A 26376-nucleotide genomic window follows, 5' to 3' on the forward strand; every position below is an offset into this window, starting at 1 on the left:
TTGTGTGGGGGGGTATAGGCTTGTGGGGGGCCATGGGTGTGTGGGTATGTGGGGTGTAGGGGAGGATGTGGGTGTGCCTGTGGGGGTGGATAGGGGTTGGGGAGGTGAGTGCGGGGTGAGGGAGCATGTGGGTGCGTGTGCATATGTGGGGTGTGGGTAGGTATGGAGTTTGTGGGGAGCTGTGTGAGGGGCGGGTGGCTGGGGTGTGTGAAGGGGTGTGGATGTGGGGGTGTGCATGTATGGCAGTGTGAGGGGAGGTATGGGTACATGTGTATGGTGGAATGTGTGTGTGGGACTCGCCCTATGAACATACACACATGGGTACTGGTGCAGCCTCATGCTCCCGGTCCGGACATGCAGCCAGGAGCCATGTGGTGCTGGAGCAGGGTGGGGCCAGGAAGGCAGGGAAATAGCTAGGGATGGGTGGAGCTGGGCTCCTGCTGCCAGCTTCCCCTGGGTCCTACTGCTCCTGACTCCTGTTGTCTTTGACAGGCAGCCAGGAGCAGATACGTATTTTCTAAATATTTAAGAGGTCCGGCAGACCAGATAGAATGGCCTGGTGGGCCTTTTTTTGCCCACCCCTGCCTAAAATAAAGCTAGATGCCAATTAACAGTTTTACTGCCCAAACATGAGTCCTGTTATTACACTGCATGAATGATTTCTGAGGTAACCACCTATAATATTCAAAGGAAAAATTGGTCCTTGACACAGTTTGACAGGGGGACATGCTACTTGGCTATATGCCAGTAACACGAGAATGGGGTAAGGCCCAATTCCAACCATCTTCAGTGGGAGTTGAGAGTTCCTGGAGCTTGCCGACTCAGGCCAGATGCATTTAAAATGCGCTTTGTCACATTGAGGAATGTGTAAACATGTAAATCCTAGCACAAGGAAGAGAGACAAGCAAGAGATTTATAGTAGAAGGAAATGAGCCTTTTGGGGCAGGCTAGAATAGGCCAGCAAGGAGAGAGCAATTCCTTTAGCAACAAGCTTCCCTGCTCAGGGTTTTAGTCTGGAGATTTTACTGTACGGGGGTAACTGTAAGAGATACAAACTTTGTTTTATTAAACTCCAAAAGCAAACAGAAACCCTAATTTAAATTACAGCCAATGCTGCTTAACTGGATGCAGGACCTTCCCTGCTTTCTACTGTCAGAGGCCAGATTTTTAAAAACGTTTAGCAAACTGTGAGAAAATCTGGTTATTCATGTCACAAATCTTAGCTGTCGGGTGCTGAGAGAGAAACCAGGACAAGCTCAGCAAATGGGCGGACGAGAACCTGATGGTGTTTAACACCGAAAAATGCAAGGTTCTCCACCTTGGGAGGAAAAACCTGCAGCACCCTTATAGGCTCGGCAGTGCTACGTTGGATAGCACTACAGAAGAAAGAGACTTGGGGGTCATCATTGACCCCAAGATGAACATGAGCCTGCAATGCGATGCTGCGGCTAGTAAAGCGACCAAAATGCTGGCGTGCATCCATAGATGCTTCTCGAGCAAATCCCGGGACGTCATTCTCCCCTTGTACTCGGCCTTGGTGAGGCCCCAGCTGGAGTACTGCGTCCAGTTTTGGGCTCCACAATTCAAAAAGCATGTGGAGAAGCTTGGGAGAGTCCAGAGGAGAGCCATGCGCATGATCAGAGGTCAGGAAAACAGATCTTACGATGACAGGCTGAGAGCCACGGGACTCTTTAGCCTGGAAAAGCGCAGGCTCGGGGTGATCTGATGCCACCTATAAGTTTATCAGGGGTGACCACCAGGATCTGGGGGAACGTTTGTTCACCAGAGCGCCCCAAGGGATGACGAGGTCGAACGGTCACAAACTCCTGCAAGACTGCTTCAGGCTGGACATAAGGAAGAATTTCTTTACTGTCCGAGCCCCCGGGGTCTGGAACAGTCTGCCAGTGGAGGTGGTTCAAGCACCTACATTGAACACCTTCAGGAGTAAATTGGATGCTTATCTTGCTGGGATCCTATGACCCCAGCTGACTTCCTGCCCTTTGGGCAGGGGGCTGGACTCGATGATCTCCCGAGGTCCCTTCCAGCCCTAATGTCTATGAAATCTATGAAACTGTCTTCAGTGATAAGCTACCCTCAAAGCTGGAACGCTCAGGATGGTTCAAGCGTGCACAGGCAGGACCAAGTGTTCAGAAACGCTCCACATCTTGGATACTGTGGTCTTTGCCCCTTTGCACCTTCAGATCCTGAACATAACCCCTCATTCTGTATTGTATCTCTGTGTGTGCCACAAAGAGGAGTCAGCTTGCTGGAAAACTAAGGTGTAGTTCCAGAGCCTGTAACAGATTCAAAATAGTTTCTCCTTACAGGTTAGTTTCTGTGTCTTGTTTTCATGTACACAAGGGCGTTATGCCTGAATGCCTGTTTGGTTCAATCTGTTCAAGGAAAGGTATTAACCAGACTCTCTAGAGATGGTCCTAAATATTGTACAGGTGCACAGCCTAGGACTTTGTCTTGCTCTCAGGCCACTGTTCTACCACCCGAGGAAGCAAACTGTTGTGGGCCAGTGGTCACAAAGGAACAGTGATGGGTGGATTTTATGTTTTGGGAAATGGTTTGTATCCGTCCTTATAGCTAATCCAGTTTGCCTATTCCCACTGACCAACCAAGCAGGTCTGAAACAAGGGCAGTTCTGTAGTCTTTACCCAAGGAAATGTTTCTACTTAACTCCCGGGGAGTTCTGCCCAAATAAGGACAATAGGTAATGCCTGTAAAGTTTGCCCATAACCTCTAAATGCATGGCACTTACGTGGAAATCCATACTGCTTCAATAGCTTCTTTTTGGAGAGGACTTTCATAGCCTGAGGGAAGAAAAAAATGACAATGTTAAAGCAAAACAAAAAGCCATGATACTGAGAGTCATCATCATTGCTCTGACCTTGTAGCATGTGCGAAATCTTTTAACCTCGGTTCAAATGCCAGTCCGACTCTAGGGTTTCTCCTGTTAATCCAGGGGAAGAGCAAACATAACTACTGACAGATATCTTAGGAACACCTAACACATAAAGAAAGAAGGAATGACTTCTCTTTAGATGTATATAAAGGCCAATATTACCAACTTTTTAATAAAACTTTTCAACGGGCCTTAATCAGACAAGTAAGAAGGGGCCTGATTCTTGTAACTCTGTTCCTACATTTAGACCAGGGTCTTGAAGAAAAGGAAGAAGGATTTCAGCAACCTTTGTGCACTCTGTATTCAAGAACCAGCTCAGCCCCTAGTATTACTTAGAACAGTGCAGGGGTGCAGTCCTAGGCTTTGTTTCCTGAGGCTCCCAGGGACTCTCAGAAGGAAAACAGTTAAGGTGCAGTATGCTCTTAGCCATGCTCTGGACATCCCCTCATTCCACGCTCCCCATCAGGGGTGACAGCAAGGCCACCTCTAGCACTATGCTAGGAAAAAGGACATTCTCAGAAGGCCGTTTCTGCCCTAGAATGGCATAAAGGGACTTATGTCTAACTGAAAACCAGGCCCACGGTTTTCCTAGGGTACCTATCATGACAATAGCTGAGGCCGAGTGACCCAGCTCACAGAGATACTGCAAGATACAATAAAAACGAAAGCACAGATCTACACAAGCTAGCCACATGCTGCCATTCTTCCATCCATGTACATTTTCACGTTGCACCACCACATGATCATTTGGAGCCAAAGTATTTGATGCGAGAGGGTGGCTGTCGGTAATTTTTCTCCCATCCCTGTGGCCTTAATATAATGGCAAGGGCAACCTGAATATAATAAATTGAATCTTTGGGACTCTGTGCATTTTGCTGCATTAAATAATTTTGTAATGGCTACTCCAAGTATCCCTAAAGACTCAAGGAATAAATATTTAATGAGAAACCAGCTCCTGTTATACTCTGCTCAGAGAAATTTTCTGTGGTCTAAAGGGCTTTTTGGGATGAGTTATTTGCTTCTATTAAACAAGCATCCATATCTATAATCTTCATTAGAGTGACCCTAGCAAACTATAATCACCCAAGGGCTCCCGTAAAACACATGCAATGCAGGTTAATTTTACACTAATAAAAGTGAAAGAAGGCTCTACTGCACATTACTTGTGGCCGACACAGGCAAGAGCAGACCGGTGGCACTGTCCCAGCAGGCTTCTTGCTAGCTATTTTTGTCAGTAAAAATATAACTCTCCAATTTTCAATGTCTCTTGTACAATCTAAGGTCCAGATTCAGACCTTAGTCATATGAACATACAACTGGAGTAACTTTACCAAAATCAGTAGTTACTGTGGCTTCATAGTGGTATAACAGAAAAGAATCTTGCTTGGACTATAACCATTTTCAATCCCATTTAATAATTTCAGGGGCATCTACTGAAAATGGAAGCATTGGGTGATGGAAACTAGGGATTTCTGGTCTTTCATGTACACACTGCCTTGCCTGATATTGGTTCCTATTGATGGCTGAATGATTGAGGAGTCTGTGGGATATGAGCCTGTGATAATTGTGATATTAGTCCTTAGGTGGGAAGGCTTCCGACACAACACCCACAATGGGCCCTTTGAAGGAGGACTCAGGACTGGAGGGTACACATTTTATATACTTCTCCCATTTCCCGCCCTACTCTCCCCCACAAAAAACCTACAAGAAAAAAATGTAAAAAAAAAAAAAAAAAAATTATATCTATGAAAAATTCAAATACAGTGTCACAATTTCATTTAGATTCACACAGCATGTGGAAGGTTCTCTTATTTTCATCCTCCCCCTAAAACTGGACACTTTTTTGAAGTTCGAAACAAAAAGGGAAAAAAAAAAAAGAGAAGTTTGCTACATTTTATTGGAGAAAATGGTAAGTGTCAACATTTCTCAACAAGTGGAGCCCTCATCTCAGTTAATTAATGAGAGCTACCGCTCTGTGTCTTACACATTTTGGGAAGAGACTGGCAAAGGAGAGACTTTTTCAGCACACCGTACCCAAAGATTAAGCGTAGCACAATTTGTACAAAGTGGTAAATCCATGGTTTCATTCAGTGAGGGAAGTGAGAAGTTGCCATTTCAGCTGTTCACTCCTTAGAAGACACTGTGACTGGCTGTATGATGGTCCAGCTGTACGGGTATTGCAAAGCGATTAAAAGTCATATGAACCTGCAACAGCTTCCTCTACTACACCCCCAGGGGCCTGTGATATAAGAGCTTGACACATCAGTTCTTTGTCTGGCTGCTTAACACTGAGAAAAATCCCCAGGTGCAGAGCTGTAATAGGTTTCTAGCCCCTTTGTGTCACCCGTGCAATGCAAAGTAGCTGGATTGCAGCAGCCCTGTTTGGAAATCCAAATGCGAGGTGGACTCACGCCGCATCTTGCAGAACAAGCACAAGCCTTTTCATTATCTCAAGACAGAGACAGGAATAAACAACAAAGTCAGGTTTTAATTAGAGGGAACCTTAGTCAGGCAAACCTTGCCACACTGTATTGTCACTGTGCATAATGAGGGCAATGCAGTAGTGACCTGGCAATGATCTCTTCCTTCCCAGGTTTGAGCAAAGCTGTTCCTGAGGCAATGAATGCATTCACAGAAGAACCAACCTGTCGCTCTTCACAAGCCAAGCTCATTATCCAAATAAAACCTTTCTGATACTGAATACTTTCAGTACCCTGCTGATGGATTTTCCCAAGCAGTGACACAGCAGCTCTTAAGGTCAGATCTAGGCATGACTTCTGGAGCCCGGATCCTGCTGGCAGTTAAAGCTTCTCTTAGTTGGAGTGGGAAGGGGCAATCAACAGGATCACACTAGGTAACTGGGCTGGTGGCCTGTACATTATGACTTGAACTGTGGCAACAGCAACTACCATCACCCCAGCAACAATAATTAAATTCTGCACCCAGATGCGATTAAACATTCAGTTGGTAATGCCAAAAAATTCTCACTTTCTACATCCAGTAAGTCTTAATTTCTTCCCCCACCCCCCTTTTCTGCCTTATTTGGGAATGACATCCCATGAAGACACCAATAAATGAAATCAGAGCCCCACAGAAAGCGGAAAACGTTGCTAAACCCTTTTTGGGCAAATAGCAAAGTGGAAGCCATTTTTACTTCCATGCATTTGATGCCACTAAGGCCGAGCAGTTTGTCATATCAGTGTCTTTGTATCTGCCAGTCCTTCTTGCGCCACTACTGCTGGCAACACCTGTACCGGAGGAGCCTGACACCCGCCTATGCCCTTGCCCCCATCATCTACTGCGAGGGAAGGAGTTTGGGCTGCAGCTCCTGAAGAAATCCCATCTTTAGCATCTCCCTCAAGAAGCTGCAGGGACATAAGAGACATGTGATTTTTTCTTCCCCAGAAGTGGCACAGAATTTGTTCATCGCAATCACTTGCCTTGGCAAGCTGATTTGGTGACCAAGAATGGGCAAGAGACATAGCCTGAGACATTTCTGAATCAAATTCCAGCAGTAAAATCACTCCCAACTAGCTCTCCCCAGGTAGATATTTGCCTCTGCTTTTCATTTTTTTTTCTTTTAAAAAGCACTTAAAACTCTACGCCCCACCCAATCACAGATCATATCGTGACAATTTCCAGCTGTGAGGGCTGATGGGTAGAGTCCTGTATACCCCCAATGCGATGCATCGCCATCAGGGAGTCATTTCAAGTGTCAGGGGTCTATACATTGTTAAGCCTGACCCCACACTCAGTAGGATTTTTCCCACTAATTTCAGCAGGTTAGATCCTTGAGGCTGAAGATCCCAGGCTGAGTCTCTCATGCTGTAGTGTAGGCCATCACCTTGCCCATCCATACCAGGGGCCAGAATATCAGCCAGAAGAAACTGCCACAGCTTCGCTGACTTCCCTGAAGCTAGACTGATTGACAAGGCTCTAGGCTCCAAGTTTTGTTTCAGCAGCACTTTCTGTACTTATTCCTCTTCTTGAGTAAAGAAAGCCTCTTTGAAAGTAAGATGAGTGACATATAGGGGAAAATACAGAATATCCCTAATTTGAGGCCAGATCCAAAATTCATCAAAGTAATGAGAGCCTTCCCACTAGTTTTAAGAAGAACTGGATCAGTCTGTTGGTGCCTAAAATTCCCCATTAGTCAGAAAAATGCACCTTGTCCCCTCCTTCAGCAATAATCACACAGAGGATTGCACACTGGGATTTTATATTGCATAGGCTCTTGTGATGCAAACACAGTGCTGTGCCTTAAAAATAACTGCTGTCCTTTTTTCTCACCAAGCTTCCTTTAAATGTAGGAAGCAGCCATTCCTCATGCTGAACTACTGTAGGTGTGAAATAGTTACATACTACTTGCCATTCCAGGCCACTCAAGGGCTAATTTTCTCCAATTGTTTCTTGTTGCTTTTCAACGTGACGACAAAAAAAGAAGAGCATAATCTTTCAAAAGAAACAAAAAAAAACCCTCTCCCAATTGTCAAAATCAGAATTGCTTCTAGTAATTGCTGGTGCTACACATTTGCATTAGATTTCCCCACTGGCTGCCTGACAGCTTTTGTCAAATGTATTGTTATAACATGGTTTCAGACAGCAGTGATAAGCAGAACAACATGGAATTTATCTCAGTATTAAAAGCAGCATGTCAGTCAAATGCGCAAGGAAACGTGGGGAGCTAAGCAACCATTAGCTAATTATGCAATTTGCTACTATTTCTCTTCAGCTTTTAAAGATCTGTCAAATTCCAGGGTATTTCAACACCTTGGAAATCTGGAGGTCTCTCCATCACAACTTGTCATGCTGGAAAATACTGGTACTGACAATCAGAAGTAAGAGAGTTTGCAGATGTTTATACAGCAGGGTGAAGGAGGGAAATGCTTCTTATCTGGCTGCACTAGCACTGCATCGAAGCATCCACAGGCAAGTAAAAATTCCTGCCTGGATAGCAGTATGCTCTACGGCTCTGAAAAGGATGGACCAAAAGTATAGCAAAGCTCCTTCTCTATGCTCCTCCTTTGCAACATTAACAGCAGTCACTTGAAGATGAAGGCAACATATGGGAACCATCCAGGCGTCCAACAAAAAGTGGGCCAGTTTTTTCATGCTGGACAATGCTGGGGGGCAGCACGTGGGGAAGTGACATGCCCCCTGCAAGGTGCAAGACAGACAATTAGTCCTACGTGTGTCACCCCATGAAGGGTATTGCAGAGGAGGAGGATTCAATTTTTGAAGCTAAGGTGGTTTTGTTACTCACAAGTGCTTTATGCTCAGCCCCTGGGAGGACTGCACATTTGTTGTACTTTTACCTTTAATTTTTAATTTTTCTATTTAGAATAAAAGGTTTTAAAAAGTCAAAAAAGTCCCCCTCAGCCTCACGTGCACATGTGCACACACATGCACATCTGGATCATTGAGAACCAAAGCGCTCTGAGTCTCGGCTTGCATAGCTGGGATGAAACGGAGTCTTTCTGCATTTTCTGTGACCACCACTAAGCAGCCACTAACGTAAAGCCATTTTCAAAAATAAAATGAAAAATTCCTGAAGAAAAATCCACTTCAACCAGAATTCATTTGGAAATGGTCTGGGCTTTGCATCCTCAGGTAGAGCCACGGTCTTACCAGGAGATGTCTGTCACTTTTGTTGATGCTGCTGCCTTCAGCAGAACAGCACCTTAAGTGTCAAGCAGCTTCTATCCAACTTGTCACCAGAGGGCAGGGTGAGTCTGGAGGCCAGAGTTGAAAGCAGAAAAACAGTGGGAACGGCAAACACTCCAGTGAACAGGGTGAGTCAGCACAGAAAGTGAAAGGTGGGGACAGATGTGCAGTTCCATTACTTGGACAGATTCAGGGTACCTTTCCAAACTCCGTCTCAATTCTTCCATCCATCATATTTCTTAGGCTGTTTCATGCCATCTGGAAATACCATCAGGGTATTATCATCTCAGCTCAAGATGTTAATAGTTATGCTAAAAAAAGTCAGTCGTAAATCCACAAGTCAGGAAAGAAAATTTTTGGTTTGGCCAAGCTGTACAGATGGAGCCTTTTCTATGCAAACAATCATCTTCATGTGGAAGTCCTAAGATTATAGCCTCCATTCAGGAAAGCAGCTGTGTGCTTTAATACTTTCCTAAATAGAAGGGTTTTCAGAGACCTGCATGTCTTAGTGACACGACAGACCAATTGGTGTTTACCAGTATTTTCTTACAGGCTTGGCTAGAAAGCTCACGACCACAAGATCTAGAGTCCATTTTATTATTATAATTTTCCTTACAACATTTAGCTGTGCTATAGCACTTTTCACCCACAGATCTCAGAACATTGTAAAGGAGAGCAGCTTTATCATCTGCATCTTCCCAACAGTGACACACAAGGTCACCCAGTAATGCAGTGACAGAACTGTGATATAACCCGGTTCAACGCTCTCGAAGTTCTTTGTGTAAATGTGATAACTTTTATTAGACCCACTGAATAGTTGGAAAAAATGTTCTTTGCGAGTTTTCAGGCACAAACATCCTCCTTCAGGCATAGGGAGTCTGCTGTTGTTTTGTGTGTTTGATGCTCTCCGCATTAGTCCACTACAGCTAAATGTGTGCTGCTCAAACAGGACTAAAAGAACAGGCCATGCAGGAGGTAGAGGGAGGTCACACAAATGCAGTATCAACACAGAAAAGTGCACAGAGTAGCTTGTGCTGGGTCCAGCACTCAGTTGCCTGTTCTCGTCTGAGCAGATCCGCTGGGATCACAGCGTGTGCTAAGTAAGTATTGCCATGAACGTGCCTAGAATTTCAGGTGACCTGTTGCATATCTAAAAAATGTCAAGTTGGCTTGGCACCAAACTTGCCTGCCTCTTCCTTGAAACTTTCATCCCCTGTGCTTGCTGGTTATATAACACATCCTCACACCCCCCAAAAATGTAGTCACATGGCCCTCAGGGAGGTTTGCTCCTGGAAGAAGGGGGGGGGGAGGGGGAAGAAGAAAAAAGCAAGGCAGAGAGGAGGTCTCCCGGATGTGAAAGGGAATCAGAAGCATCAACAGCATCCAGTGACAAAGGGAGAGCAGCACTTACATAATACTTGTCATCACTCTCATTGTAGGCCAGCTTCACAACACCATAGGAACCCTATAAATAAACACAAATTACACAGTCAGCTCAGCTGCTCTGCTTTGTCTGCCTGCTGCTCAATGCTCCAAATGTTTGGCCTTGGGAGAGAAAAAATAAAAAAAACTACCTCCCTCCATGGCCTTGAGAAAACACTCCAGGTGACGGCACACTGCACACTACCCAGTGCCCACTTGCCTTCACCTACAAAAGGGAAGTCTGATGAATCAGAGACCTGCACACTGGGAGGGAGGGAAAGGAGGGGCTCTCTCTCCTTTTCATGGTCATTTGCAGTGTTAGGGACAAGGTCTTTCTTTTTTGGCGGCTCTTCCATTTGGACAATAATATTGGAGGCATGGAGCATTTCCCACAGATTAATAACCATCTCAAAAGAGCAGTGCCTCAGGCCATTAACTCCTCTTGATTATTAATCCTCAGAAAATGCCCTGAGCCAAGGTCATAATTTCTATTATAAGCTGAGCACTGAGGGAAATTACATTTCAAAGTCAGGTGTGCATGTGCTTTTATGTGCTCATCAATCCACCCAACCCCCATCCACAAAGTCATGCCCGGCACCATTTTTACTGCACTGTGCAGATTCTCTCGTCAGCTTGTGTAACTCGCTGTTTTTCACTGCCCGGTCAGGTGCAGTTCATTTAAAGACCAGAGCTAAAGTCGTGTGGAGCGTGCCAGCTGGGATAAGAGCTCAAAGCAAAACTCAGGCAACCTCACTGGATTTCACCTGGCTTTGTGACAACACCATAAATTTTACATGGCCAAGACATTAAACGATAACGAGATTCCTCTCAGATACCTGTTGAATAAGGACCACAGTAAGGGCTGTTTAAAGTATTAGGTGCATTTCTTTTGACTTTAATAAGAGCTGGAATGAAGCCCGAAAGGCCGATCCTAGTCCACCCATTAGGCACCTAAGTATGAACCTTTTTTACCCTGCTTAAGTCCCTGAAAAAATATTAACATGACTACTTCTGTAAGAGCCCATCATCTCAGCCTTACTAAGAAGTCACAAACAGGAGTAAGCCAAAGAAGAACTTATCCTTTCACATTAGCTGTTTTTTAAGACTGAAGCAGAGTGGAACAAAATCACCCTTAAGGGTCTATATTCACTAGGTCGCCTACAAGGTGGAATAGGATCTGACTCGCAGTCTGAGAGGGCTGAAGTCAGTGGGAGTGGGATTTCACTGGGCTTTGGGTCCGGCCCAACGTGAACTGTTTAATGTGATAAAATAGAAAAACAGAAGTGAGATTCTCCCCGGTGCAGAAAGCCCCTGATAATCCTTTAGTTCCACATAAGCCATCAAAATAGAGCAAAAGTTAGCCTCAAGGATCAGGTAGGGCCTGCGAGAATTCTACCTAGGTGTTCATTTTATATTAAACACTCAAGGTTTTACAATAGAGACATAAAAATACAATTATAACCCCTCCTCTAACCTTCCCTTCCATGCACGTGTGCGTGCGCACACACACATGCGCACACTACGGTTCTCACTGCACATGCAATTTCCATTCATTTTATGAGATTTCTTTTAGCTTTAAATGGAGGCAGGACCCAAAGCTGAATTCACAGATGCCAAACACGCTGGAGCAATGGAAGATCCTCGAACCAGTTCTGCATTTCCTGCCGCGTCCTAAAAATGTAACGGGCAGAAGCAAATGGACAGATCCAAACAATCCTTTTTAACTCGTGAAATAAGCTTCTAGTAGTGAACCTGCCTTTTATTCACTAGGGTTAGGATAATGCATGTCATTCGGGCTTTGAGTTAGGCTCTCTCTGGCATAAACGTTCTGTGCAAAGCCCTCTCGGAGGCTAGCCATGCATGAGACTTTTCAAGTCTGAGGAAGTGAAGCAGAATTAGCAAGGGTCTCCAGGACTCTCCATCTATGGTAGTCTTACACTATTCATCTTAGCACATGCATTCTGGGTATATCTACACTACACCAACAGTATGCCTCAGTTAAGTCATTCCTAAGCATGCCCTACCCACCAGCTCCTGCACACACACTCCAAAACCAGAAATATGCCAGGGAGGCCCCTTCAGGGTCATCCCCAGCTGCAGGTCACAAACATACCAGAGGCTGAGGTCTCAAGAACAGGTGCAGAGAGAGATCCTGGAGCAGCCCCTTTGATGTATTTGCAGGTTTGGGACATACCGGCAGGAGAAGGTGCAGTGGGTGTGTGCAGGAACCTGCCAGCTAGGACACAGTACTGCTATGGCATATACAATTATATACCAACAGGAAAGTGATTCCAACAGAAATTAGCTGCCATCCTCTCTGTCGCTATTCACCGTGTGCCCAGGAAGAGCAAGGAGGCAAATGTTGTAGTTTCATCACAGAAAAGAGGCTGGAGATCAAGCATGTGTATGCTTTAATGTCCATCAGTCATCACCCTACCCTAGGCTAGCTGCAGAGTAAAGTCACAGTATGATCAGAAGACACCTCTCTTCTTAAAGCCTGACGCTTGCTAACCTGGATCCTTTAACTAATCCACAGAGTTTGTAAGCAAGGAGACCCCATTCTGTACAGTTAAGAGTCTGATCTGTAGAGGGGTTGGGGCTAAAAATCCCTTTCAATGGAACTGTGCAGCAGCAGGTGTAGTCACTTCAACTGAAGTACAGAGCTGGGAACAGCAGGTCCAGCTTCTAGAAAACAGCAGTCTATCAACCCATCTGCAGCTATGGCAGGGGTCCAATCATGCAGGTGTCTTAACTGTTCACCAATTCAGACCTTTAAATAACTTCCACCAAATCTCTCCGGAATCACTTAAGAGTCCTTTAAATACAGAATGGAATTAAATCAGCAACTTCTACATGAAAATAAAAACTAAACTAGTCCTGATGCAGAACAAATGCCTGCCTTTACCTTTCTTTTCTAGTTGGTTATACTAATACATTAAGGTCCTTCGTGTTACATTTGGCAAGAAAATACATTAAAGTCCTTCGTGTTACATTTGGCAAGAAACAACCTGGAAGGGAGTCAGCTCAATTACTTTCGTTGGAAGGAAAATAAATTTAGACTTCAGAGGAAGTCGTTCTACATTGATCTAGAGGAAAATAGAAAAAAGTAACAGGTGAGAAGAAAATAAAGGCTGCAGGATCTCCAGAGCAGGGATTATGTGTGGGATGGGGGTGAGGGTGGAGGGGACATGGGGGGTACAGTGCACAGAACAATGAAGCTGTTGGCTGCTACTGTTAATAAATGTTAAATTAATAATAATTTAATTTAATAAATTCATGTTAAATGAATAATAAATAATAAAATACCTTGCCAATTTCAGTTTGTAGCTTGTACTGGTTTAACTGCACACAGTCCTGTAGATCAAAAAGAAAAGAGAACCTGAGGATTAGTAAAAGGAAGCATGGTGAGCTTGAATCAATATCAATTAAGGACAAAAGTCTTGACTGCGGAATTACCAAACTTCATTTAAATCAATATATGCATTCCTATGACAATACAAGACACAATAAGTATGAGCTCAGTTACACAGATGTAAATCTGCAATAGCTCCACTCACACTGGTTGAAGTCTAGAGCAATTTTACAGAAGTAACTGAAAGCAGAATCTAGGTCTTTGATATTCATCACTTGGCTGGCTGTATCTAACAGAAGCAATTAACACCGGCAGAAAACCAAAATTTAAGCATAAAGCATGCATTGAGAGAAATCAGCACTGAAACAAGATCATTTGAAGCAGAAGGAGTCAGAGGTTCTCTTAAGCTGATCCAATAGTTATTTTAAAATAAATTACCTTTAAGCATGACCAACTTCCATTTGCAAGTGATCAAGAACTGAAATCCCAATGTGTGTGCACAAGTGTGTTAAGTACAGATCAATGCAAAATTGTAATTAGATTGGAATTACCATTTTGTCACAGCTGTGCAGCCTCAGTTACTCTGATATAGTCATTTAAGCCACATAAGAAATGAGGTCCAGGCTGCCGTCCTTGAGTATCAGTATGCCAGAATGAAACGAGGAGGCTGGGCATAGCTCTTAGACCTCGACTGCAGTCCTTCAATAACCAACTGGTCTCCATAATAAACTTTTGCTCTTAACTGGTAGGGCTGAGCCTTTAAGCAGCCAATTTTAAGTTCTGTTCGGCTTAAACTGTACCTCTCATCATGGATTAAAAACTGAGGACAGACAGCTGGTAGATGCACTTGGGAGAGGAAAGTTATTGGGCAGTTCCCCACCTGTTACATGAAAGCCATGAGAATAACGATAAGTTAAATCCACTGTTTTTCCTGCTGGAAGGAGACTACCCTCTTAGGAAAATTCTCTGTATCCAAATAACACTCCTCAATTTTACTTAAAATTGATCCGTCTGCCTCAGTTCAGTCACATAAGGAACAACAGATGCAACAACGTTGAGGTAGATATGAGTAAGGAACCCATCAACTCCTCCACAAAACGCTCCTCCCTATCAAGCACCTAATTTTAGGTGGGTGACAGGCTCCAGGTAAGGTCCTGGGACTGTTCTTCTAAGACTGTTCAGAGTGAGACAATTCACTGGAATCTAAGAATTCACAGTCCTGTAAAGAGCAGGTTTACACTGTAACTACATCATCATGGTGCATCTTTCCCCTTACTGATTGTAGTCCAGGGGTAGGCAACTATTTTGGGCAGAGGGCTACATACTAAGTTTTGGCAAGCCATCAAGGGCCACATGACAGGCAGCCAGGAGCAGATAAATATTAATTTTCTAAATTTTTTAGGGGCCCTGCGGGCTGGATAGAATAGCCTGGCGGGCCGCATCTGGCCTGCGGGCCACATTTTGCCCACCCCAGCTTACACCATTCAAAGTCAAACCTGATGCTATGAGTGACTAACTTGTTTGTCTCAGAAAGGTCCAAACAATTAAAAATGGATTTCACAAACATTTCTAAACTCCAAAGTTTTTATTTGTCAAGTTTGAAACAGACCTGCCTCTGGATTAGTCTGTATTCTTAAATATTTCTCAATATTTCCCGGGGGGGGGGAGGGTTGGATATTTTGTTTGGGGTTTTTTTGGCTTCCACTCTACTGCTCTTTCTTTTTCTTCCATCTCCTCTACCCCAGTCATTTTCTGAAAGAGGGGGAAAATAAATGAGAAAAGAAAATATGAAAAAGAGGAAAAAAAAGTCAAATAATTAAAAAACTGCAAATGTATCACTTTCATTACATTTTAGATGTAATAAAGGCTATTTCTGTTTTAAAAAAATACTGCATTAAAAAAAAATCAGATAGCTTTAATTGCATTTGATGGCCACATTAGCCCTACAGAACTAACAAAGAGGCTGCAAGCAAGTTGCTGGTCCATCTTGTGCAACAACAGATTCGTTTGCCACGTTTTATATTCCTGTGCAAACTCTCAGACGACGTGCATCACACTGTGCAGGTGGGACAACAGGAGTTGAAGACAACAACATTGCTCTGGTGTAACCAACAGCTGCATTAGAAGAGGAAACCCAGCTTGATTCTCAGATCCCAGGCTGCCTTTTCAGGATGAGTCCTTCTACACAAAACCTCTTTCCAGCCATGTATTACAGCATCCACGTAATTTGGATCTGGGCCTGAATTCCACCTCCTCAGTCTGACTCTAACAAAAATTAACTACAGTAATAAAAGACACATTGTTCTCATGTACTTTCCAAAAAAAGATTCAAATTACCTTTAATACTGACTGCAGCTTGCAGCCTGGTTCTGCTAATACAATGCAGTGGATTACATAATATGATAATACCATGGATTCCAAAATGAAGCCAGCTCAGACAAAATGGGCACACCAATTCTCCCTCTTCCTTTACAAGGCACACATTACCTGCACGCTTTTGTCCTAAAAAACCATGAAAGACATCTGGAGCTAGAGCCCGGTCTCATCCATAGCAGTGTAAAACCACAGCTACTTCACTTGTAGCTGCTGTTGTTGCTCCAGATTACAACCATGTAATTTAACAATCCACCCTTTCCTTTCCACAGCTTCAGTCCTCACTCTGAGTACTGTGAAAAACTTTACACAAAATACACATGGGAGGTATTCTCCCCCTTGTCCCCTGAAAGGGCCAACTTCTCTATTGCTATCTTTCTTTCACTCTCTCAATTGCTAGGTCATGAAAGTAAGTGGAGGAAGTGAGCTTTGCATGTTGCCCTGAACAGGGTGCTACAAGAAAATGCAAGTAGTGCCAAAGTCTTGGGTCAGCTGCCAAGGAAGGTCTGGTTCCCAAACATAAATGCTTCACCCTTGAGGTGAACAGCTCCATTTCTCCCGAATGGGATGAGGTCTGAGAAAGCAGGATGGTGCCTTGGGCAGCTTGGGGCCGTCTCACTGTGGGATCTAAAGGTAAACAGAATTGAATCCTAGCCCTTGGGTCCTACATGATCATAGTCATAGTACTTCGGGTCGGAAGGGACCTAAACAGGTCATCAACCTTTGATGATAACAGCCTTTGACAATAACAACCTTTAGGCATTCTCAACTCCTATTGGTGTCAGCGGGAATTAGGCACCTAAATTGCTTAGTGTTTTTGTAAGTCTCACAGTGTGCCTGTTACACCAGTGTTGTTTAAGCATCCACATGAATCTGTGGGTACTAATGACTAATACACTTGCCCGTTTTTTTCCCCTGGGTTTTGGATCTGGTCCCTTGTTTAGCCAAGTACATGCAACTTCCACTGAGCAATGAGCTGTAGATGAAAGGAGCCATTCTCATAGCCTGATTAAGTAGCACAGCCTTGATGTGCAGAGATAGCAAGCACTTGCCAACCCTGTGGCTTCTGTGGGAATTACAAGATCCCGTTTCTGGCAACTGGAGCCTGCATTACCCTTACCTCCTACCAAAAAGGCACTATTTAGTGCAGTAAGGGAAAGACTGTTTTACAGAGCTGCAATATAATCTTTTCAGCCTTTAGTCCTACTGAAATAAGAAAACAAACCCTGCTATGTTTATTATCCTGATAGCATTCCTTAAAAATTAAAATAAAATCCCATTTTGCCGGAGCCCAAATGTCTGCGTTTTATTGAGTTGGCACCCTGTGACTTCTATTATGACGAACAAGAAGGGCATGTTGTCAAAGCAGCAACTGATGAGCCTGCCCTGCCATCGCTGCTGGCTGCACAATGGTCGATTCAAAGGGTCCCGTCCCAGGTCACAAGCATAGGACATCTGAACTACTAGTCAAAGCAGCTGATTGTGGCAGAGCTGTTTGGGACACATAAGCAAACCAAATCTTCATTCTGCTCACTTTGTAGAAGCCAGGCAAGACTAAAGAAATTTAATCAAACTTTTCTCCTTCCCTTTTCGATTCTGTTGGTGTTTGGACGGTTCCCAAGAGGCATGCAATTCAGTACTCCAGATGCCCAGCTGACCCCTTGCTGAAGAGCTCAGCATACGTGTGTCATTTAAAGTCATGGCTTACAGGCACTTATAAAGCTTATAGGGCTTGATCATTAATGCAGATACACAGAGTAGGTGGATATAGGGCAGTGAGGAGGACACAGAAGGGAGGATTACAGGTTCATAAGTAATACCTCACGCCCCAAATCCTGCACAGTGAGAAAGACGTGAATTGGGACTTACAAGCTCTATGCCGTTATCCACAGCAAATACTCCTGGTGCAATTCAGTACTGGCCTCGTAAGAATTAACTCACCCCTCTGAGGGTCCCTGCTACCGGCCTCTCCTTTCCATCCTCTCCTGTACACCATGCAGTAGATCAAATTAAATGCAAATGTAACCAAGGAGGACTGCTGCAAGTTTCAGATGTGCAGTGAGCAGGTGCTGGTCTGGTGCACAGTGGTGGATTTCTTTTTACGAGGTGTTTTGCAAGCCAGAAGGCAACATCCACATGAAACAACAACTGACCTCAATACAGTGGCAGTTATACAAACAGCAGCTTTCTTTGAACACGCTTGGGAGACAGGCAAGGAGAAAGGTATGGAGTTGACTGTCGACTCCTCGGGCAGAACTTCCTCCCCCACAATCACATCTTGCACCCTATTCTTTCAAGATCCTCCTTTGTGCGAGTCCAAATCTCCACCTGTGCATGAGTTGCAAGGTGTACAAGAAAACAAGTGTGAGGAATTAGGGGAAAATTCACTCCTGTGCAGGGACCATGAAAGGCCAAGACACCATCTCAGTCCCATTTAAGTGTGGCTGAGGCCATAAATAACACCGACTGTATTCAGGCTCTCTCTAGACATGGGGGAACCTTGGCCATAGTGCACCAAAGACTCCACTCCCAGCCCATGGCCAGGTTGTCATTGTTAATTAACAAGGAAACAGTGTATATGAAGACAGCACAGAAATGGCTTGTTCTTCCCATCTGACAAGGCAGTATCTGACCTAGTTTCCACCCCCTATATACACAAGTGGTTCTGCCATTCTTCTCCGGCAGTAGGGGCTGGAAGAGTCATCTCTTTGTGTGGGAATTTGTCCTGCTGCGAGCAGATGTTTTCCAGCGTGTAGAAAGGCACCGTAAGCAAAGAAGGTCACTGCCCAGGAGCAGGCCATTCCCTGACACCAGCTACTTAAGTAATGGTAAACAGATGCAAATTAGTTTTGCTTGGGCCTTTAAATATTTATTTTAGCCATTCTGGAGCCAAGGACTTCTCTCTCTAAGAATCCACCTGCATAATCCAGCACTTTGGGCCTGGGGAACGTCCTTCTCCACCAAACCCAAAGGTTTTCTGCCACTTTTGTATTTTTACCTAGAAGAACAGCAGATAGAGGTCCCACACGTTGTACTCCAGAATTCAGCCTGTGTGTTGCAGCAGCAGCAGCAGGAGTTAACACCAGCACAGACAAGAATAACTGGCTATGAAGCCATTGTACGACAGCACCCATTCTTACTTTAGAGCCTTGGTTTAACAGACAGCATTTGCTTGCACATTAAGCACTAAAATTCTCCCCCGATTGTCAAACTACTGCTACAACAAGACAGAAATTAGCTTCCAGTCTCCAACACTAGACTTCTATTCTCCAGTGATGAACATGGTACACCTGTAAAAAAGTAGATTTGCTAGGTTAAATTCTTCCCAAGTCACAAACAAGGTTGATTGCTATTAACACGGACAAGATAGACTGAAGCATGTCATTTACAACTAGTTTATTTATTAGCGCACAGAAATGGGTATATACAGATATCAGGGAGCACTCTCAGTAAAAGCAATGTTGCAATGGTCTACAGTTATAACCCCATATGCTGTGGGACCACCACTTCAAAATTCACTTTGGCTGCTATTGCAAAACACTGTAATACTGTTTATGTGAGGGGCTGTGGAGGAATAAGTGAAAGAATTGGGAAAGTTATTGTTTCATTTATACCCCTGAACCCAGTGCTTTTCACACCTGCAGGTAACAGCATGTCAGTAATGAAAGAAACTAACCAAGACCTGAATCTGTTCCCAATGCAGTCAAGAAGAGGGGTTTTTTTTCCATTGACCCAAAGAAAGCAAAATCTACCTTAAGTGCTGTAGTAACAGGATTATACTAGCCCTGCTGACAGCAAAACATATAGTATTTTCACATTAGAAAAAAGGAAATCAGTTAGAGGTACAGTGGATAAGAGATGATAGAGATAGAATGCATTTAAATGCTTAGGTTTTATCAGACAGAAATAGATAGGTGTTAAAACCTGATTTTCCCATACCAACTCAAAAGCAACCAAACATCTTGGAATATGGAGAAAGATGTGTGCCTATCTTAAGGCCACATAAAATTACACACATATATCTCTTTTTATAGCTCTGTACACAGTAATGCCCATCACAACATGTTATTTCATGAATTTGCACAATGGGCAATACATTTTCTTATCTATTTAATAAGTAGGAAAAAAGCTCTGTATGGAAATCCTTCCACTGCAAATGCATTCCAGCTTGGTGTTTTTCACGCTGATACATTTCATGAGCAAAACAGATGCAGGCTGCTTGAATCTCCTTTCCTGTATTTCCACGCTCCCATTACGTTCTCTTTTGCATGACTACATTCATATTATGACTGCTCGCAACGTCCTTGGTCTCTCTGGTCTTTCTATGGGAACAAGCCAGTTAGACTTCCTTTCCTTTTATCCAGCTGCTATCTTTGTCTATTGCCCCTTCACCCTCCCCACAATGATTATCAACATCATGAATATATTGAAGCTTTTGTATGCTACATAGCCTCTCAAACACAGTAAGAGTGCCATTCATGCTAATGTCCCTTAATCACTCGTTATAAGCTAGGACTCTGCACAATACAGGGGGTTCTGTTCCTCAGACAAACCATTCGCCTACAAAGACGATTTACTATTTCCAAAATTCAGTAGCAGGTACATAGGAAGCGCCAGACAAGAACATCCAGTTTCCTTTTTCTGACAATGACCAATACTGTACCAGATTGTGACAGTGGGGCCATCTATGGGCCAGATCTCAACATCAGCCCGCCCTACTGTCTAGGGCAGTCTGCCCTGTTCTAGCTCAAAAATTACCTGCTAGGTAGTAGGACCCAGGGTTATAAGGCACCCTTACTCACCTTTCACTGGGGAGGCAACTGGCCTCGCATTTCTAGAGAACTGCCCCACCAGGGGCAGTCCCACCAGGCCATCCTTCCCCGGTCACACCCAAGACCAGAAGCCTCCTGCCATCCCCATAGCTCCTGTCCTTACCTCCAAAGATGTTCTGAGCAGCAGCTCAGGCAGGCGGTGTACTCCAGCTGCCAGCAGCAAACTGCTGGCTTAGACTTGAGTGCCTGAGCTAAAATGGAAACTGCTCAGCTCTCTCCTCCAATCACGTTGCCCTCCTGGGGTCATGTGACTGCCTCGTCAGGGCTGGCCTGCACCTGCTGGCTGCTCTTAGACTTTAAAGTGGCAGCTCTGCCACACAGATGTTTTAAGAAAGACTCAAGAAAGTAAATATTGGCGATTAAGGAACAACCTGTCTGTAAATGATATTCTCCTCCAGCTGAGACAGAGCTTGTGTTTTTCATGAAATTCAGTAACACCTGTGGGAGTTTTACCTGATTAAGGACTGGATATTATAACCATCCTGCACATTTTTCCTTACCCAATGACTTTCCTTTTTTGCTCAATGAGGGCAGCAGAAAGAAGTCACAATACAATATAATTTTCCCTGGGCAAAACTTTCAGAAGAGCTTGAGGGAGGACTTTAGGCTCCTAAATCACTTTTCAAAGGCACAACTGCCACCCAGATGTCTAGTGGCCACAGGTGTTTCTAAATATAATCACACACATATACAATCATTCTAATATAATAATGGGCTTAGTCTGTCTGTCTGTCTGTCTGTCTGTAATGCTCTAGGTGCACTCTGATTGGTTACTAAAACAACCAATCAGAGTGCTCCAAGAGCGTTCCAGACAGGTGGTGGTGATGTGGCGGACTGCTGCCATGACAGCAGGGACGGAGAGGACAGAGCAGGTGGGGCAAGGGCAGCCAGCCCTGTTTCCTGGAGGCATGTGGCAATGGATCAGATGGACAAGACCAGTGGTACTGGCCTCATGGGGAAAGAGGAGACAGCGGAGCAAGCTTCCTCCCACTCCCCACTCCTGGGAGGCAGCACGGGGTGGTGGGTAGCAACACTCCATCGCCACCCACCCCCGCATCGTGCCTGATGCGCAATCAGCTAGTCTGTCCATATCTATTCTTACAGACAACACCCAATTAAAATATGACCCCTGTCCTTAAGTGGCAGGGGTGGGGAAACATACTTAGCAGTCACAGACACAAATAAAAAAGTCCATTCAGACTTTAAAGGTGCATTTTGCTATTTCATAGAATCATAGATAATTAGGGTTGGAAGGGACCTCAGGAGACCTTCTGGCAACCCCCTGCTCAAAGCAGGACCAGCCCCAACTATATCATCCCAGCCAGGCTTTGCCTAGGCAGGTTTTGAAAGCCTCTCAGGATGAAGAGTCTACCACCTCTCTGAGTAGTCTGTTCCAGTGGTTTACTACCTTCCTAGTGAGAGTTTTTCCTAGTATCTAACCTAAACTTTCCTTGCTGTAACTTGAGCACATTGTTCCTTGTTCTGTCATCTGCCACCACTGAGAACAGTCCAGCTCCATCATCTCTGGAACCCCCTTCAGGTAGTTGAAGGCCGCTATTAAATCACCTCTCAGTCTTTTCTTTTCTAGACTAAGTAAACCCAGTTCTCTCAGCCGCTCCCCATAAGTCATGTGCCCCAGAACCTGAATCATTTTTGTTGTTCTCCACTGGACTCTCCAATTTGTCCACATCTTTTCTATTATGGGGGATTCAAAACTGAACACAGTCCTCCAGATGTGACCTCAACAGTGTCCAATAGAGGGGAATAATCACCTCCCTTGATCTGTTGGCAACACTCCTACCATGCAGCCCAGTATGCCATTAGCTTTCTTTGCAACAAGGGCACACTGTTGGCTCATATTCAGTTTATTGTTCTTTTCTGCAGCGCTGCTGCCCAGCCAGTCAGCCCCAGCCTGTACTGGTGCATTGGCTTGTTCTGCCCTAAGTGCAGGACTTTGCACTTGTACTTATTGCAGTTCAGAAGATTTCTTTTGGTCCAATCTTCCAATTTGTCCTAGCCCTACTCTTCAGTGTATCTAATACTTCCCCAAGCTTGGTGTCATCTGTAAACTTGCTGAGGATGCACTCCATCCCATCTGCCAGATTGTTGAGTCAGAGGACTGGCTGAGTCTTGGTAATCCTTCCACGACATCTCAGAACCAGGCTCCAGGCAAGCAGCAGACCTCCCAAGACAACAAGTCAAGCCAGTAGATTGATACCCCTGTCCCCTGTAGAAGGGAGTTGCCAACCACTACCTCCTGTTGCTTCCTCTTGCATTAGCTTTTGTTGCAGCGGTCTTGGATCCTCCCAACTTTGGGAAGGCCTGGCACAGCCTCTTCTGACAAAACATGCCCTTTCTCCTCTGTTGCTAGGGCTCCACATCCGTTCTGCCACCAAACCGCTGCAGGTGGGGATACAGACTTCTGCTTAATGCCAGAGGTCACACGCTTCCAGTTTTCACCTTCCTGGGAGCCTGTGTCCTCTTCCTTCTCCAGCACTGCCTCTGGCAGTCCTTCCTCTCTAATCCTAGAGGTCTCCACCAGCATCAAAATCAATAAACTCCTCATGGCCAGGGATGTTTCAGAGCCCCGCCGCCTCCTCCCGTACCTCAATTACCGTTTCCCAAGGGATGCCACCAGGATGCACCATTCGTGTTGCAGCCACTCCCCCATCTGCCTGTCACTGGAATGAACCTCCAAGCTGCAGTCCCCATGGTGCAAAAACAGGAGCTAGGTGGAAGCCTCGACAGTGAGCAGTTCGGCCTGGACAGACACCACACGGGTGCGTGCAGAGGCAGAGCTAGCAGCGGCAGTGGCTCTGGCATTCTGACACCCTCCAGCTATCTCTCTGGGTCTCTTACATCTGCCACCTACCCCTTCCTGCTTCTCTCTCCAAGCAGACCTTCCCTGGCAAACTCTCCAGTAAGATGGCCTATTTACTGCTCCTTGGTTCTGAAAGTCCTTTTCCCTGCAAACCTGCTTCCACGCACCAAGCTTACAGCGAAGGAAGGTGAGAGAAAGTTTCCAGGCAAACTCCCTATCCAACTACCTACCTGCTCCTTAAGTGTTGATCTAACTGCTGAGTTTTAGCTACTTACACTAAATATCTAGGTTAGTTACTCTTAATTAAAGAAAAAACTTGCGTTGAAGATACCCTTTGAAAGAGTGGGGCAGCAAAATGAGCTGTGAACTGCCATTTGCTGTCCCTGTTCACTACCATATTGCTTCTCCCAGGCACAGCAACAAACATGAACATCCAACAGTAATTTATTTTCACTGGTTTCCAGGATGGGGCTTGAAGGTGGGGGTGGAGATCTGGGTCATTAATATAGCCGGAAGGATAAAACAATTAGTAAGTCCCTTACGTAAGCTAGTTTGTTATTAGCTGTACAGTTCCTGTCACTATGCAAACAAAGAGCAATTGTAGTCCTTCAGTCTACATGTGGAAACCAAACTCTTTAAGAGCCTGCCTTCTGAATCATGTTCATAATTCTTGTCCAGATTCTAACAGAAGTAAATGCATAAGCCTTCAGCTAGCAAAATTTTAACGCAGCCTTGCAATTCAGTACGTCCTAGGACTGGACCCTGCCTGCCATCTCCTTCTCCCTCTCAGCTCTTAAGGGTAGGCTCCTCTTGCTTTCCCTTTCCTTTAAAATCTGAATGGGAAGTAGAGCTTTTCCCCGAAGGATCAGCTAGCTGCCTGGGATTTCAGCCCCTCTGGAAAGGGTAAGCCCCATTAGCTTATCTGACTCTCAACAAGCTTCAATCTAGCATCTAAATTTTTATTTTAAATGGGTAAGATGGAGACTCATAGGAATTTATTGGACTGTTGCACTTCTGCATGTATCCTCCTGCTGAAGAAGGGCTGATTATATGTAGCAAAGCCAGTAAAAACATTTTTCTGTGCTGTATGGACATGCTTGGGAGCCTGATTGCTACTGAAATTCTTTTATTTCATGCCTCCCAACTGCAGACTACTGTTGGCTCTAATATACCATTTGGTTTGTCAGAGTTATTTCCCCTGTAAAACTATTGTATGAATGCAGTCTTCAGCAGTAGGCAGCCACAGCAGCTACAAAGTTGAGATCCAACACTGCAATACTATTTGCATTAATATCATACTTTTTCATCAGAGGATTTCCAAATGCCTGTGGTACATCTTATTTTCCCCTTTGTAAAGATTCAGGACTTGGGCAACAGAGATATAAATTTCAGATCGTGTCAAATTAAAATCTGTAAAATTAAAAAAATATCAAAAATCCTGTAAAATTAAAAGCTGGGAAGAAGTTCCAGATCGTGCCATTAGGGACAGAACCAGAAATTTTACCCAGATTTCCTGACACTTACTTCCCTTTTCTAGCCATTAGATCATGCTGCCTCCTACATCATATTATGGAGAAACGTTAAATGCTCCCTGAGTTGAGGGTACAACCAAGTCTAACAGCTTCTTGAAGCAGGTTTATGAAGAGCCCAGATGAAGCAGTGGCAACATTAGGAAAAAGGGCACGTCAGCACCTACCAGTTTGATGAGAGCCTTGTGTTTGTACTTAAATAGGCATCCCACATACAGGAAGCCTTTAAGAGAGATTTAGTGGTTGGAAGGGAAGGGAACACAGGTAAAATGAAACCTTTTTTGTAGCTAAGGGGAATAGAAGAGAAAAGAAGGTATGTTATGGCATGCAAAGCTAAGGTTGAATTTCTGGAACAACCTCCATTTGTTATAATTATAGTTATCACATTTTGCTCACACTAATAAAAGGCTGACACTCGCCTAAACAGGCACCATGAGCTCTGCACAGCAGCAGCTAAAGCACAGCTAATGCGCAGGAGCTCAGAGATGTCACACGGCACAGCACCAAGTCTCCAGGTAGACAGAGGACAAACATGTTTTCTCCAAACTCAGCGGCAGCAGCTTCCACGTTGTAGTCAACACTTTTCCTTCGCTGAGGTATAGCTTCAGAAACACGCTCAGACAAGAGACTTGGACCCAAAAAAAAGTCTGCTTGAAAAAAATAAATGAAGAGAGACACAGAGAGACAGAGACATGTAAGGAATGCCGATGATGCCTACACTTTCAGAAGCGACTCGTGATCTTGGCTGGCTCAATTTTAAGGCACCCAACTTGGGACAACTTGAAGGGGCCTGATTTTCCAAGGCCCTTGTCAATCCTAACGCTGTAGAAAGAAGGCCTTGCTTGGCTACCTTTGAAAGGCTTAGGTGTGGTGGTGCTTCAGGGGTACTGGTATTCCCTGCTCAGCAGAGAAGGCACTGAGCTCTTTTTTTCCCCCATTTCTTCTGGGACTTGTGTTGCAGACAAAGACCCCATCAACCAAGCCAGTTTCTCTGGGATAGGACAGGGTTTGTGCCCTACCCCTTGCTGAAGGAGCCGAACACCATCTCTGTGCAGCTGGGTGGGGAGTACATAAAATCCTGTCATAAGGCACATAAAGAAACCAGACCTACAATATGTGCTTTTCCTGAGTCAGAGCAGATACAGTCACACACTAGAGAATAAGATATTATGGTGATGTATAACTGGACTATGGGCCAGATCTGTAAAAGTACTAAGGAGGATAGATATTTTCAAAGTCCCGCTAGGCTCTCCTATGTGCTTAACTATTCTTGGGAGTTAGGCACTGAGATGCAAAGTCCCACAAGGTGCCAACTGCAGCCTCAGGCCTCACAGCATCTTTAAGCACAGTCATACATCCCTCAGTCAAATGTCTTTTCAGAGCCCCTTTGCAATATCCAGCCACTAAAATAGATTTTATTAGCGACTGTGATTCCAAAATACTTAAAATTAACATAGAAGCAAGCCTCAGAG

General features: G+C 44.5%; 1 protein-coding gene across 2 annotated transcripts in view; it reads right to left on the bottom strand.

Annotated features, from left to right (window-relative positions):
* CAMKK1 (calcium/calmodulin dependent protein kinase kinase 1) overlaps nt 1–26376 on the bottom strand; it is a 222264-nt gene that overhangs the window by 85438 nt on the left and 110450 nt on the right. For both annotated transcript variants that reach the window (XM_090025527.1, XM_090025528.1), the window contains exons 3-5: nt 13304–13351; nt 9987–10040; nt 2768–2819 (exon numbers count right to left, since the gene is read on the bottom strand). In XM_090025527.1, the coding sequence (XP_089881653.1) occupies nt 2768–2819; nt 9987–10040; nt 13304–13351 (154 nt within the window). The remainder of the gene's footprint in view (nt 1–2767; nt 2820–9986; nt 10041–13303; nt 13352–26376) is intronic.

Source organism: Crocodylus siamensis, chromosome 13 (genome assembly GCF_052110815.1).
Source record: "Crocodylus siamensis isolate JL-2025a chromosome 13, ASM5211081v1, whole genome shotgun sequence".
Taxonomy (NCBI): domain Eukaryota; kingdom Metazoa; phylum Chordata; order Crocodylia; family Crocodylidae; genus Crocodylus; species Crocodylus siamensis.